This window comes from Lepus europaeus, chromosome 11 (assembly GCF_033115175.1).
Source record: "Lepus europaeus isolate LE1 chromosome 11, mLepTim1.pri, whole genome shotgun sequence".
Classification (NCBI taxonomy): Eukaryota; Metazoa; Chordata; class Mammalia; order Lagomorpha; family Leporidae; genus Lepus; species Lepus europaeus.
In genome coordinates, this window is record NC_084837.1 from 107,458,359 (window position 1) to 107,473,421 (window position 15,063).

At 40.7% G+C, this 15,063-nt stretch overlaps 1 protein-coding gene across 1 annotated transcript in view; it reads left to right on the plus strand.

The window, feature by feature from the left end:
• EFL1 (elongation factor like GTPase 1) overlaps window positions 1-15,063 on the plus strand; it is a 143,431-nt gene that overhangs the window by 1,791 nt on the left and 126,577 nt on the right. The window contains exons 3-4 of the mRNA XM_062206334.1: window positions 3,444-3,511; window positions 10,395-10,479. Of these exons, the coding sequence (XP_062062318.1) occupies window positions 3,444-3,511; window positions 10,395-10,479 (153 nt within the window). The remainder of the gene's footprint in view (window positions 1-3,443; window positions 3,512-10,394; window positions 10,480-15,063) is intronic.

A 15,063-nucleotide genomic window follows, 5' to 3' on the forward strand; every position in this document is an offset into this window, starting at 1 on the left:
ATATATATGTATATATATACATATATATATATATATATATAGTTCATTTGCTTTTTGAGACAGGGAAGATAGAATTCACATCCCACCAGCTCACTCCTCAAATGCCTGAAAAGAGCCATGAGCAGGTGCTAGGAGCTGGGAATTCAGTCCAGGGCTCCCATAGGGGTAGCAGGAACCCAATCACCTGAGCCGTCACTGCTGCCACCCAAGTCTGCATTAGCAAGACTGGGATGAGGAGCCAGAGATGGGACTTGAACCCAGGCAGTCTAATATGAGATTCAATTTTAATCACTAGACCAAATGCCCAGGCTTGGAAAAAAATTTTAAATAGCTTTGTTTCTAAAATGTCTATAGTCTTGGAGCTTGTATTATATGTTCCTGTTTAACTCATCAGATATTTATTGAGATCTGCCAAGTTCAAGGTATTTTGCCTGGGATGTCAGTAGGTAGAAATTTATGAGTGGAACAGCAGTCCAGCTGTTGAGGCGGTCTTGGGGTAAGGCCTGGTGAAATGAGACAGATGTGTGAGAAAAACACAGCCTGTAAGGGTTGGGCACGCTTGATGGTTGGGGAGCTAGGGGCTTCACAGCATAGCTAAAGATGACCCTTTGGGGGAGAAGTAAACCTATGTGGCCGAGGCCCATGGCTCTGGGAGGTCAGGAGTAGCTAACGCGGATGTGTGGACTTTTGATGGCTGTAGCAGTACTTCTTGCTCAGCCTGCTTGGGTTTCTGACTGCTTTGTAGTTTGGGTAGCCACCGCACAGGGACAGGAATGAGCGTGTAAAGTAAAACCTGTCTATCATCCTGAAGGTGAGGACAGGCTGGGCCGTAGCTCGTGGAGCTCTGCGTGTAAGGGTCAAATGCTCCGGCTCTGGACCCAGACAACCTGGGTTCAGAATTCTGTTTTCAAGTTGCTTCGCCTTGTGGAGCTTCACTGTACAGTACCTATAACATAGTCTGAAGACTATTACCTACCTTGTAGATGGGAAGATCACACGTGATGATGATGAGAAGCCCTTGGCAGGAAGATAAATGCTTCATCATGAAAAGGATCATTAACATTTTTTATGAGGCAATAGGAAGCCATTGGGCACTAAAAATAATGCATGGTAGCATGGTCAAGAAGTATATTAGAGGCCGACGCCACGGCTCAATAGGCTAATCCTCCGCCTGCAGCGCTGGCACCCCGGGTTCTAGTCCCGGTCGGGGCGCCGGATTCTGTCCCGGTTGCCCCTCTTCCAGTCCAGCTCTCTGCTGTGGCCCGGGAGGGCAGTGGAGGATGGCCCAAGTGCTTGGGCCCTGCACCCCATGGGAGACCAGCAGAAGCACCTGGCTTCTGGCTTCATGGCCAGCCACGGCGGCCATTGCGGGGTGAACCAACAGCAAAGTAAGACCTTTCTCTCTCTCTCTCTCTCTCTCACTGTCCACTCTGCCTGTCAAAAAAAAAAAAAAGTGTATTAGAAAGGTGAGGGCCGGTGTTGTTGAGGGAGACCTCAATGAAGTTCCTGGCTCGTGGTTTCTGAATGGCCTAGCCTTGGACATCGCGGCTATTTGGGGAGTGAACCAGCAAATAGACTCTCTCTCTCTCCACCCCCACCCCCACCCCCGCTGCCACTCTGTAACTTTGTCTTTCAAATAAACAAAATAAAAAGAATTCTTTTTTAAAAAATGATTTGGCTGGTAGGAGTGCTTAGGAAGAATGAAAGGCAGATAAGAGGTTAGGTGGCTGTGCTATGGATAGAACAGTGAAGGGAAGATGTGTGGGGACAGAAAGAGATAATAGGTCACTTTCCAGGAGAAGCCAGCTGAGAATCAATGTTATGTAGAAATCCAGGAAGAACTGCCCTGTGAGTTTTTATAATTATATTTCTCACATTTTCAAGATAGGAGGTCTGACATTTTTTTTTTGCTTTATGAATTAAATCATGGAAAGTCAACTGTGTGTGTGTACCAACTCACTTTAAATTTATTCTTTAAAATTATGTTAAACTGTGTCATCCCAGAAAATCTGTGATGCATTCATTTATTTAACAAATATTTATTGGATAGCTCTCAGGTGCAAACATTGTTCTGTCTAGGGATATGGCTATGATACTTAATATTCTAGAACAATATATGTTTGAGAATGAAATCTCCATTATTGGGTAGTAGGAAAATGATGCTGGAGGATTATACGCTGCCACACAGTATTTCTGTAGCCAACAAGTGAGCCAGTATTAAAGTTCGTCAGTGTTCCTACTGATTGGTTAGTGATTCAAACTATGCACAATTCCATAGCTTTGCTGAAGTTCCCGGAGTAGGATTAGGACTTGCCTTGAAGGAAAATACCCTCCTGTTTCAACCCAGCTACTCTGGCGTTCTTTAAACCAAGTTAGCCGTTTGTACCACTTGACGTTGTATAGTCTTTAGCTGTAATCTGTTTAATGAAGGTAACTATAAATGTTCTTTGAGTATACAAAGAATTTGTTTCATTTTTAAGTGGATTCCTAAGGTTTAGGTTTGGATACTAGGTTACATTGGTAGCTACCGTGTAGCTGATGACCTCTGCAAGGCTATATTGCAAACAGTAGGATATCTGGGTAAATTATTTGAATTTCTTTGCTAAGTAAGTATTTTATCAAGACAGAGAAACATAGAGACAGGAATCTTCTATCTACTGGTTCACTTGCCAGATGCCTGCAGCAGCTGGAACCAGGCCAGGCTACCCAGAGCGTGGCACTCAATCTGGTCTCCTACGTGGGTGGCAGGGACCCAATACTTGAGCCATCGTCTGAGCCTCCCAGGATGTACAGTGATAGAAGCAGATCATGCACCTAGTACGGGATGTGGGTGTTCCAAGCAATCTCATGAACACTGTGTCAGACAGCCCAGCCTTGTGTTGTTTTTTTCATAGACAAAAATTATTGCTGTCCTGTTGCCATTCCAAGTTATCAGGGCTTAAGTTTATAAGCACGATTGCTATCATAGATATGGAATGATTGATACAATAGCTGTGATAAATATGACCAAATTCTTGAGGCTGGGACAGGTTATAGGAACTATGGAAGTCATTTGTCAGATGTCCGTATTTTGATTTGCCCTATCAGTTAAAAAGTCCATGCATTTTACGCTGTGTAAAGTCTGCCTCAGTTTAAGGAAAATGCTTAGATAAAAGTTGCTTGCCACCTTTGCAGGTGAGGTTGATGAGATCCACAGGGTTGGAGCTAAGATTGCAGCATTGTAGGATTTTAATATCTGTGTCTTTCCAGATGGTATACTGTCCAGAAGTCTAATAAAACTCTAAAATTTCCCTTTTTCCTTCTGTTACCCAGCGTAGGTAAAAGTAAAATCTTTGCTAAGCCAGCTTATGACCAGATATTAAATCTGTAAGTGCAGTCCATCTTTCCATCCCTTTAAAAATATATAGAAAATACATAGATTTGAACAAATGTTATTTTAACAGGAAAAACTACTCTGGCTGACTGCCTTATATCCAGCAATGGAATCATCTCAAGCCGCCTGGCTGGAAAGGTAAGCTGTTACATCTCTTCAGTGCTGTTCTTCCTAAGTCTTAGCTGTCTCTGAAGTGGCAAACCACTTGCTGTGTTCTTTAGTGATCCAAAAAAGTCTAAAGCATAGTTCTTGAATCTAAGAAGCTAGTAAGATAAAATAGATGTTGAGAAAAAGTTCCTACTGCTTTGTAATGCTTTATAAATGCAAAAGTGAATTTTTGCAACAAATAAAATGATACATGATTGTGGAAGATTTTACAGAAAAAGAAGTTATTCAGAGGTGGATGAGTTGGGTGATTTGAAGAGTGGGCAGGGAAGAGGGTGGGAAGTAACATAGATGAAGGTCGAGTGTTGTGTTGATTGGAGTGCGGTATATCCCTAGAGACTAGCAGAAGAGAAAACACTATGGTAGAGAGAATATCCGATTACAGAAGGAAGACCTTGAAGGGTAGCCAAGTACCAAAAAAAAAAAAAAAAAAAAATTGGTTCTTAAGCCTGAGATGAGTAGTGCTTGCAGGAGTGTAATCTGGGATCTGTGATTCTAGTTGTGACTTGAAAGGCCTTCTAATAATTTAGGTAGTGATAGAAAAATTTAAAAAGGTGTTCCTCTTCTTCATTTAGGCTGTAATCAGGAGTAGTGATCAGGTGACAGGGAATGAGAGAAGAGGAGATGGTTAGCAAAATGGAAACAACAGAGTAGACCCAGGAGACCTGCAGGTAGAGTGGGGTGTTTGAGGTGGAGTGGGTGGGGAGCTAGCTCAGACTATCTACAGGAGGCTGCAGGACTTAAAAAGTTGGGATGAAATACTGGAATACTTGTATTTTTCCCATGTGAAAAATTAGAAATTTTCTAAGTACAAGAATTCTAAAGTAAGTACAAGAAAAAAAATAATAAAATCTAATTAACGAAGAATAATACAGACATTTTATGGAAAGGATCAGTAAAACCACAAGTTACTGAAAAAGATTGACACAGCTAACAAATACAGTATAATAATGCTGGGTGCATGCCATTACTCATTTTAAGAGTGAATTCTGCCGGCGCTGCGGCTCAATAGGCTAATCCTCCGCCTGCGGCGCCGGCACACCGGGTTCTAGTCCCGGTCGGGGCGCCGGATTCTATCCTGGTTGCCCCTCTTCCAGGCCAGCTCTCTGCTGTGGCCCGGGAGGGCAGTGGAGGATGGCCCAAGTGCTTGGGCCCTGCACCCCGTGGGAGACCAGGAGAAGCACCTGGCTTCTGCCTTCGGATCAGCGTGGTGCACCGGCTGCAGTGCGCCGGCCATTGCGGGGTGAACCAACGGCAAAAAGGAAGACCTTTCTCTCTGTCTCTCTCTCTCTCACTGTCCACTCTGCCTGTCAAAAAAAAAAAAAAAAAAAAAAAAAAACAAAAAACAAAAAAGAGTGAACTCTAATGTAAATTATGGGCTTAATTAATTATAACATATTAGTGCTGGTTCACCAGTTGTAAAAATATATATCATACCCTATGTTAATATGAGATGTAAATTATAGAGAATAGGTAGAGCATATATGGGAACACACATACTTTCCAGTCATTCTACTAACTTAAAAAAATTACTACTAATTATATAGGTGATTCATGATTATTTGACAAAGCATTTTTGTTTTGTTTTTAATTAATATTATTGAGTCACCTTTGGTACTAAAGTGACTCAGTGTATTTGGGGAATAAATGAAGTATGGTATGAACATATAAATAAATGCTTTTGGATGAATGACTTTAAAAGACTGATATGACTGACAGATATCGGCAGGACTGATGCAAAAGAAGAGAAGGAACGGACATGAGTGATACTGGGAAAGAATGTGCTGCAGGTTAGAAGGTAGCAACAGGGGCCAGCACTGTGGCACAGAAGGCTAACCCTCTGCCGCCGGAATCCCCTATGGATGCCGATTCATGCCCCCGCTGTTCCTCTTCTGATCCAGCTCTCTGCTATGACCAGGGAAGGCTGTAGAAGATAACCCACGTGCTTAGGCCCTTAAACCTTCTGGGAGACCCAGAAGAAGCTCTTGGTGGCCATTGGGTAGTGAACCAATGGATAGAAGACCTTTTTCTTTGTCTCTCCCTCTTTCTCTTTGTCACTCTACCTCTCAAATAAATAAATGAAATCTTTAAAAAATTAATAACAGGTCATAACAAATAACTTTATGACCATGAATTGAAAAATGGTGAAATGGAAAAGTCTAACATGTATGGAAAATTATAACTTATTAAAATGGAGTCAAGAATAAATACAAAACTTGAATAATTCTATAGTCACTTTAAGAAATTAAAAAAGGGCCGGTGCTGCGGCTCACTAGGCTAATCCTCCACCTGTGGCGCCGGCACACCAGGTTCTAGTCCCCGTTGGGGCGCCGGATTCTGTCCCGGTTGCCCCTCTTCCAGTCCAGCTCTCTGCTGTGGCCCGGGAGGGCAGTGGAGGATGGCCCAAGTGCTTGGGCCCTGCACCCTATGGGAGACCAGGAGAAGCACCTGGCTTCTGGCTTCGGATCAGCGAGATGCGCCAGCCGCGGTGGCCATTGCGGGGTGAACCAACGGCAAAGGAAGACCTTTCTCTCTGTCTCTCTCTCTCTCTCACTATCCACTCTGTCAAAAAAAAAAAAAAAATTAAATTAAAAAAAAAAAAGAAATTAAAAAAGAGAAATTGAATAGGTTGGCAAATGTCTCTTTCCACAGAGCAAAAGCCCAGATACTTTGAAACATCTGGTCTGTCAAACATTCAAGAAACAAAACAATTTTATTCCTATTTAAATCATTCCAAAATATAGGGAAGAGAACCCCCACAGGGAATCTTCCCCAGATCATATGCAGATGACGTAATTTTGATACAAAGGACTGTTAAGGGATAACCAAGACAAGCAAATTGCATACCAACCTGATGATTGTAGATAAAAAAATTATCACTTAACAAAATGAATCCAGCATTGTACAGATAGAAAAAGATAATGCTTCATAACCAGATTTTATCCTAAGGAACTCAAGATTGGTTTCATAGTCCTATAATATCAACATATTAGTAGATTAAAGGAAGAAAATTATGATCATTTCAATAGACACAGAAGACATTCAAGAAAATTTAACATCTGTTGTGATATAGCCTCTTCACAAAGAAGATGTAGAAGAGTTTCATAATCTCATGCATATTTACAAAAAGCCTACAGCCGAGGTTAAGCTTAATGATGAAGTGTTGGACCTTTTCTATTTATATTCAGGACAGTGCTGTCAAACCAATCACTTCATTGTATTGTAACTTAAGATTTACTAGAAATTCTAGCCGCAACAGTAAGGCAAGCAAGAGAAATAAAGTGAATTTTGGAAAAGAAGATACAGATGCTTTGACAGATAATATGACTTTATAGAAAACTTTAATAATATATAGATAAATTGCTAGGATATTAAGCATTTCTAGATACAGAAATCATTGAAATAAATGTATATAAACAATAAGTAGAAAATATAGTATAAAAAATGTGTGCCATTTAAACTGAAAATGTATCTGTGAGAAATTGAAGAAAATATAAAAGGAAGGTATACCATGTTCATGTATTAACAGGTTCAATATTTACAAAAGTGACAACTTTTCATGTTGCGCTAAAGATTTAGCAATTCCTAAGGAATTCTAACAGATTTTTTTAAAAACTTGAACTTGATATACTGATTTAAAAATCTGAACTGTACAGCAGATGGTAAACTGATAATAACCAAGAAACATCTGAGGAAGAAGGTGGTGTGGAAATGTGTCCTAGTAGATGGCAAGACCTTTAAGAACATATTATAACCTGCAGTTTGCAATCAGTAGAGGTGGAAAATTGATAACCTGGAAGATTATGCCTAAAAATAGATTTGTAGGAGCTTCATTTATCACAGAGTTGGCATTGCATTTCAGTGGAAAAAACATGAACCTCTTAATAAATGGACCTTAAGCAGTTGGTTATCCATGTGAAAAAAGGAAATTGGATTACTGTTGACCACCCCCAAAAAGTCAGTCGTACAGTTAAAATATTTGTATTTTAAAAAGTACTATAAAGCTTGTAGAAAATAATATAGGAAAATGCTCTCATGACTTTAAGGGAAGATATCTTAAGATAAAAGTGTGAGAGGCTGGCGCTGTGGCGCAGCGGGTTAAAGCCCTAGCCTGAAGTGCTGGCATCCCATATGGGCACGGGTTCTAGTCCCGGCTGCTCTACTTCCAATCCAGCTCTCTGCTGTGGCCTGGGAAAGCAGTGGAAGATGGCCCAAGTCCTTGGGACCCTGCACCCGCATGAGAAACTCAGAGGAGACTCCTGGCTCCTGGCTTCGGATCAGCACAGCTCCGGCCATTGCGGCCAGTTGGGGAGCGAACCATCAGATGGAAGACCTCTCTCCCTTTCCTCCCTCCCTTCCTTCCGCCCTCTCTCTTTCTCTTTCTCTTTCTCTTTCTCTCTCTCTCTCTCTCTCTCTCTCTCCCTCTCCCTCTCCCTCTCCCTCTCCCTCTCCCTCCCTCCCTTTCCTCTCTCTCTGTGTAGCTCTGGCTTTCAAATAAATAAGTAAATCTTTAAAAATAAAAGTGTAGTCCACTTAAAAAAAAGATAAAAGTGTGAGCTATTATATAAAAAGTTGACTAATTGAACTACATCAAGAACATCTATTTATCAAAAATAAGGAAAGGAAAAAATCTGGTAACTGGGGAAAAATATTAATAACAAACTTATAGTAATTGACAAAGGACTAGTACTCAGAGACCATAAATAACTCTTACCCAAAACAAAACAAACTTGTAATACAGCCAGTAGAAAGATGCACAAAAATCTAATATAGGAAACTCACAGAAGAGGCGTAACAAATGCTCAATATAATGAACCCATTTTTTTTTTTAAAGATTTATTTATTTTATTTGAAAGACTTAGAGGAGGAGAGGCAGAGAGAGACAGGTCTTCCATCCTCTGGTTCACTCTCCAGTTGGCTGCAACGGCCCAAGCACGCCGATCTGAAGCCAGGAGCTGGGAGCTTTTTCCAGGTCTCCCACGCAGGTGTAGGGGCCCAAGCACTTGGGCCATCTTCTACTGCTTTCCCAGGCTGTAGCAGAGAGCTGGATCAGAAGTGGAGCAGCTGGGACTTGAGCCGGTGCCTCTATGGGATGCTGGCATTGCAGGCAATAGCTTTACCCACTGTACCACAGTGCCAGCCCCACAATGAACTTATAAAAAGATACTCAGCTCCATTAATAATTGGACTGAAGTAATATAAAATCATGAGATATGCAATATCAAGTCTTGTTGACATTTTGCATTGCAAAAGTAATCCTCTACTGTTGAGAGATTAGATCAGTCTAAGTACTTTGGCAAACCATTTGGAAGATGTACAAATGTAATAACTCAAATTCCCTTTCTATGTAGATTCAAGAGATATGCCCCCATCTGTTCTTATAATAAGAATAATAACTTCTGTTACAGTTGCTCAAAACTGGCGTCAGTTTACATGTCCATCATTCATAGAATGGATAAACTAGATGTGGTAGATTTGTAAGGTAGAATCCTACAGTAATGAAAATGAATAAATTCTAACTACATCCATCAATGTGGATGAATCTTGGACAAAATGATACGATGTTAACATATGGTATGCTTCCTTTTATGTAAGGCTTAAAATTTGCAACTCTAAGTGATATATTACTTAATGATATAATGCATTTTCAAAAATTATAAAGAAAGCAAGAGAATGATCAAGATCAAATTTCAGGGTAGTGATAACCTATGAGCCTGGTGCAAGGGGACTTCAAAAATAGAAACTTTTCTTCATTAAATAATAATAAATAGGATGCTATTTCCACAGGTGTTCATTGTATTGTTATTATATTTTTACTGATACCCTTATACATGTTTTCCAACAGCTTGGTGCTTAGAAACATTTGGCTGTATGAAATGTATAAATGTATAAAATGTATAAAATAAAAGGCTTCTAGGTCAACAAAAGTGAACCTTGAAAAAGATAATTGCCCTTGGCCAGGGGTCATTGGTGTCTTTGAGAAGTTTTGCCAGAGCTGTGGGAGTGGAAGCCTTTCTAAAAACAACAGAATTAATGTGAATAAATGAATGTTGCCACCCCATGTCAATAAGTAATTCTCAAGGCTTTAAATGAGAAAAACGAGTAAATATAAAAAACAGGAGTTTTTGTAAAGTCTGAAAGTGGAGAGGAAGAAGGTAGAACAGGAGATCTTTCTGGAGGGGGTGGGAGGAGGTTTGTGTGCTTAGGGCCGCGGAGCTGGCAAGGGTTGGGTTCTCCGGGAAAGGAAAGCCACTGCCGTTATTGATGCGTTGCAGAGCCTAGCAAGCAGCGCACCCTTACAGGTAGGCATTAAAGCTTTAGAAAAGCCATCAGCTGCATGGTGATGTTCTTCATTCCTTCTGTACCTTTCTTTTTTTCTTAAATGTGTTTAAAATCTGTTGACTGGGGAAAAGCGTTAAGGCTTTTCCTGCCTGTAGAGACCTTGTGTTTCAGTGTCCTTAGTCTTTGTCAGACATCCCTTGGCATTGCATTTTTGTGGGGAAAACATGAAAAAGAATGGCAGTGTTCCTGATGAGTGGAAGGGAATTCCCCCAAATGCTCCTTGGTGTGCATTATTCTTAGTTTGCCCAGACATTCGAGGCTGAAGTTCGAGTGAACAGCACTCGGGGGAGGGTGTGCGGTTTTTGAGTATGTTCATGAGTTGCTAGTGGTAATATCTTTCAATCTGTCTGTGTTCTCTTCCTTTGGCCAACTTTCCTTCTTCAACCCTCTGCCCCTTAAAAAGAAAGTCTGTAGTTTAAAATTAGGTATTTAAGATACAAGCTTAAATCAGCTGATTTTAATGTTACATTTTAATTCATTGGGAAGTAAGGGTGCATGTGTTACGTTTTTCCAGCTACGGTACATGGACAGCAGGGAAGATGAACAGATCCGCGGGATCACTATGAAATCCAGTGCCATTTCACTACATTATACGGAAGGTACATCAAACATCGAAAAAAAATAGTTTTGCGTCTTTCACATCTTATTGTAATGGAATGAATTGCATGCCTCAATGCCTCAATTTCTTTGCTTTGTGTTCTGCAAATTTCATTCTGGAATCTCCAAATGATCCGTTGCTACAGTAAGGCCATCTAGGCTGGGATGCAGATGAGGGTCTCTGGCTGGGGGGCAGTTCCCGCCTGCCACCTCCACCTGGTGGATTCCCTCACAAGGAAGTCGGGAGCCCTGGGACTTGACTGGCAAAGCCTTCATGTTCCACGGCAACAGCGGGTTGCCATGATCAGTTTCAGCTTGCTGTCCCTAGATGAGGATGTCATTTTGAAGCAGCCCTTCTGGGATTTTATCTGATAGTTATACAAATGTGGAAGATACCTGTTTACTCTTATTCAATGAAAAGCTTGTATTAGGAAAAAAAGATGCCAATAATCTAAATGTCAAAAGGAGAATGGTTAAATAAACTGATAAACCCATGCTGTGAAATGCTATTCAGCTGTGAAAACAAATGTTTGATCTGTATGTGATTATATAGAAAGAATGTTACATTGAGAGAAAACAAAGTAAGTTGCAGAATATTTTTGTAAGATATGAATGTTTGGGTGATACAAAATATATTATTATGTATGCAGATAAAGGTGTCTGAAAGGATACAGACCAAGCCCATAACAAGGATTATCTTCAGGGGCTGGATCATAATGAAACTTGTACTTTTCAATATATTTATTTTTGTACTGTTCTAAATTTTGAATAAATGTATATTTTTATAATTAGAATATAATAAAGATCTTTTTCCTTTCCCTGATGGACTGATCTGTAGTTCATCTTCACAATGGCACTGGCACCAAGGGAGAGCCTGCGTGGGGCAAGGCTGTTCTCTTTGATATCAGTCTAAAAATGTTTTGTACCAGACCAGTGCTGAAGCACACAAATTCCTGATGTTTAATGCTTCATTTCTAAAACATCACCTCTCAATTCTAAAGGATTTTTTCTTATTCTGTGATTCAGACAATGAGGTCAAAGATTTATTTATTTCCTTAAATTTCTTTATCCAACGTTTATCTGAGGGTTTATTTATTTGTTTTTTTATGCATTTCATTATTTACGTAGATGTTTAGGCTCTTAAACTGAGTTTATATAAGCTGGTAAACCCTGACCAAGTACTTTTCCCATAGAACTGTAATCATACATTCACATATATAGTATAAACATGTGATTGAACTGAAATTAATATACATCTCCATCTTATGATTTTTCACAATAAAACAAATTACCAGGTATGCAGATATTATAAAATATAAAATATTAGATGTTAGCTCAACTTGGTAGTAGAAACCCACTTTGATTTTTCCAAGAAAGGTTAGAAAGAAAAAGGAAAAAAAGAATCACACTTCAGACAAAAATGAATTGGTAAACAACTTTGGGTAAGTATAGAAAAATGTTGTAAGAATTTAAGAGAATTCATGATCAAGAATTGTTTTAAGCCACATACAGTTCTACCTTTTACATATTTACATTTTCTACAAGTTCTACACAAGACAAAGGTAACATTTTTCTAAAAATACTGAAGAGTTCACTCCCATTCTTTTTTTCAGCCTTACCCCTACCCTGTTAAACCTCAGAATGCGAACATTAAACTAATTCTAAGGCTTTTCTGCCAGAAACATTAAAGACAGGTGCTTCTGCACAATACAGATTTTCAAAACGAAGGTTTTCCTGAATAGTGCAAAATAAGACTTATAGAAAGGTTAAATAATCATCAGAAGACATGGCAAAATGAAAAAAAAAGAGGTTAAGCAAACTTGATCTGCATTGGTATGAAAGTGGGAGATGTAAATGTAAAGTGACCAGGCTGATAACCTAGTAGCCTCTGCTCTTAGTGTTTCAAGGAGTAAACCACATAAGGTCTAGAGTGTTTGTAGTTCCTGGGATTTTTAATTGTTGAAAAAAATTATCTTAGCGTTATTTTTTAATTTAAAAGGCAGAGAGAGATAGAGGTGTTCCATCTGCTGATCTGCTCTTCAAATGCCCACAACAGCTGGGGCTGGCCAGGCTGAAGCCAGGAGCCCACAGCTCAGTCTGGGTCTCCCACATGGGTTGCAGACACCAACCTGCTTGAGCCCTCACTGCTGGCTCCCAGAGGGAACAGTAGCAAGAAGCTGGAATCAGAAGTGGCACCAGGACTTGAACCCAGGGATGCGAGCACCCCAAGTGGCATTGTAACTGCTGTGCCAAATACCTGTCCTGATTTTAGTTCTTATGATACTAAGATATCAAGTATTATGCTGGTTATTTCTAAGTTTCTTAGGTGTTGGTAAATTTCTGGTAGGTGAGAAGATAAAACTTGAAGGTGCAGCATTTCAGGAAAGGTCACATGGTCAGATGATAAGCACATTTTAAGTGGGAAACGCCAAGAACCTTTTGCTGGGTATCCAGAGAGTTGATCTTTACTCATTCATGGTGGTCGTAATTCTGTCATGCCACTTATGGCCCGATAAAGTAATGGTAAAACTGCTTTCTGATACTCCTTCACCAAGTAACATGCTGACTAACATGTATAACAAACTAGGACATATATCAAGTTCCACTTCAAGATTTAACCAGTCATCAACACAGTGAGTCATTGGTGCAGCACCATCGTCTAAAGGCCAGTAAGAACGTGGATGCCTTCTCTGTCCACAGGAGTAGCCTAAGTTCCTTTCCATACTCCTGCTGTGGTGGTGAAGTCATATGTCTTAATGTCTTCTCTAAGCTTAAGGTTGTTTTGGTTGGGTTGTATGTAATAAGAAATCCCATGTTCTTGTGTGTGACTTCTGCATGAGCTAAGTGGTTCATTTGAGCCATGTTAACTTGGGTAAAAACCAGTTAATAGAATTATATGAGACTTTCATAAATGGAGTACAGCAATTATGCAGAGAAACTGAAGTCTACCTCGCTGTAGTCCGCTTGAAATTGTCAGTGCTTTGAGTATGAAGTGATGGATGATGGGAAATGAAATGAGCCTCCTATTAGGAAGCAGCAGTTCTTGTCCAGTAAATAATAGGGAAGTGCGCTGAGGCTTCCCCACCCTGGGCCACACTGAGTAAAGTGCTCCATGGCCTTCAGTTCAACACTTTGGCTGGCTGGCCATTTTTACACGGGGGCTTCGTGGTAGAATAGTAATAATTTTCCACAGTTCATTGTCTGCACAGTTGTCTTGCATTGCCTGGCAGTGATCTCCATTGCCATCACAAACTCCCTAAATGTGTGGCCAAGAACACCACAGAACTGAGGCATGAATGTGCTCACTGGAGGTTGTGGCCTACTTGTATAGCTGGTCCTAACCCAGTGGGACGGGTGGCAGTGGTCATTGTCTGTGCAGGTGGTAGCAGGGGCACCAGGCTCTACCATGCAGCCTCTTTCTTGATTGATTGATAACACAGCCTCTTTCTGTCTTTAAGATACATGGATGGATGGATTGGTTTGTTTGACAGAGAGGGAGAGATGGAGAGAAAGATATTCGATGTGCTGGTTCATACCCCAGGTGGCCACAATGGCCAGGGCTGGGCCAGGCTGAAACCAGGAGCTTCCTCCAGGTCTCCCATGTGGGTGGCAGGGGCACAAACACTTGGTCCCTTTTCTGCTGTTTTCCCAGTCCATTTACAGGGAGCTGGACTGGAAGTGGAGCAGCCAGGACACAAACTCACACCCATACAGGATGCCAACATTGCAAGGAACGGCTTTACCCACTGTGCCGTGATGCCAGCCCCTTTTTTCTTATACTTTATAGACTTTATAAAGATCTATAGCCTTCTTCCATACTCATGTTTTTACTCTGTTTTTCGTGAAGATTCTGGTTGTGTCCATTTTCGTCTTCTACTCTGGACCTTGTCTGTAGTTGGAGCTGTAGACATTTTGATTCTGGATCCAGGATGGCCCTAGAGATCACATTCCTGTAAAAGTTTGTGGATCTTCCCTCTGCAACTCCGCTGTGGGCATCTGGTTTTGTATCGATTATTCTTTAGTATGTCTTTATCTTTGCAGCTTTTACCTGTTCCTCTTGCTCTGACTTTATCCAGGTTCCTTATCTTTACTCCTGTCTCTTTTTTTCACCTTACTTCTGTTGCTTACTGTTTCACTCTCTTGTGTTTCTGGTCACACAGTCTGAAGAGCAGGATGTGGCCCAGCTCATCTTCATGCCAGACATCACAGAGGCTGCACCTGTCATTGGCTGCCCTTGTGTGGGATGTTACCTCCTAGTCCAATTGGTGGTAGCTAGAGTGGAGTTGAAAAGTGTCTCATGTGTTTCTCTAAGATGGCATAACTGCCTAGAAGGGACTTTGGACATTCTGACAATGCTAGTGTTGTTTTCCAACTTTGAAAAGTGGGGATAGAAGTTGGGAATGTTGATTGAGAGACTCAGGCTCTCAGAATACCTGAGAGATGAGGTATGTCCTGTCATGAAGGTGGGGCTGTTTGGAGGAGAACCTGGAAGAGGGGAAAGAGACTTGATGGTTGAAAAACTCCACAGATCACAGCTTAACCTTGCTTTCTTCCTTCCATTCCTTGTCCAAGATGAACTCTTAAGT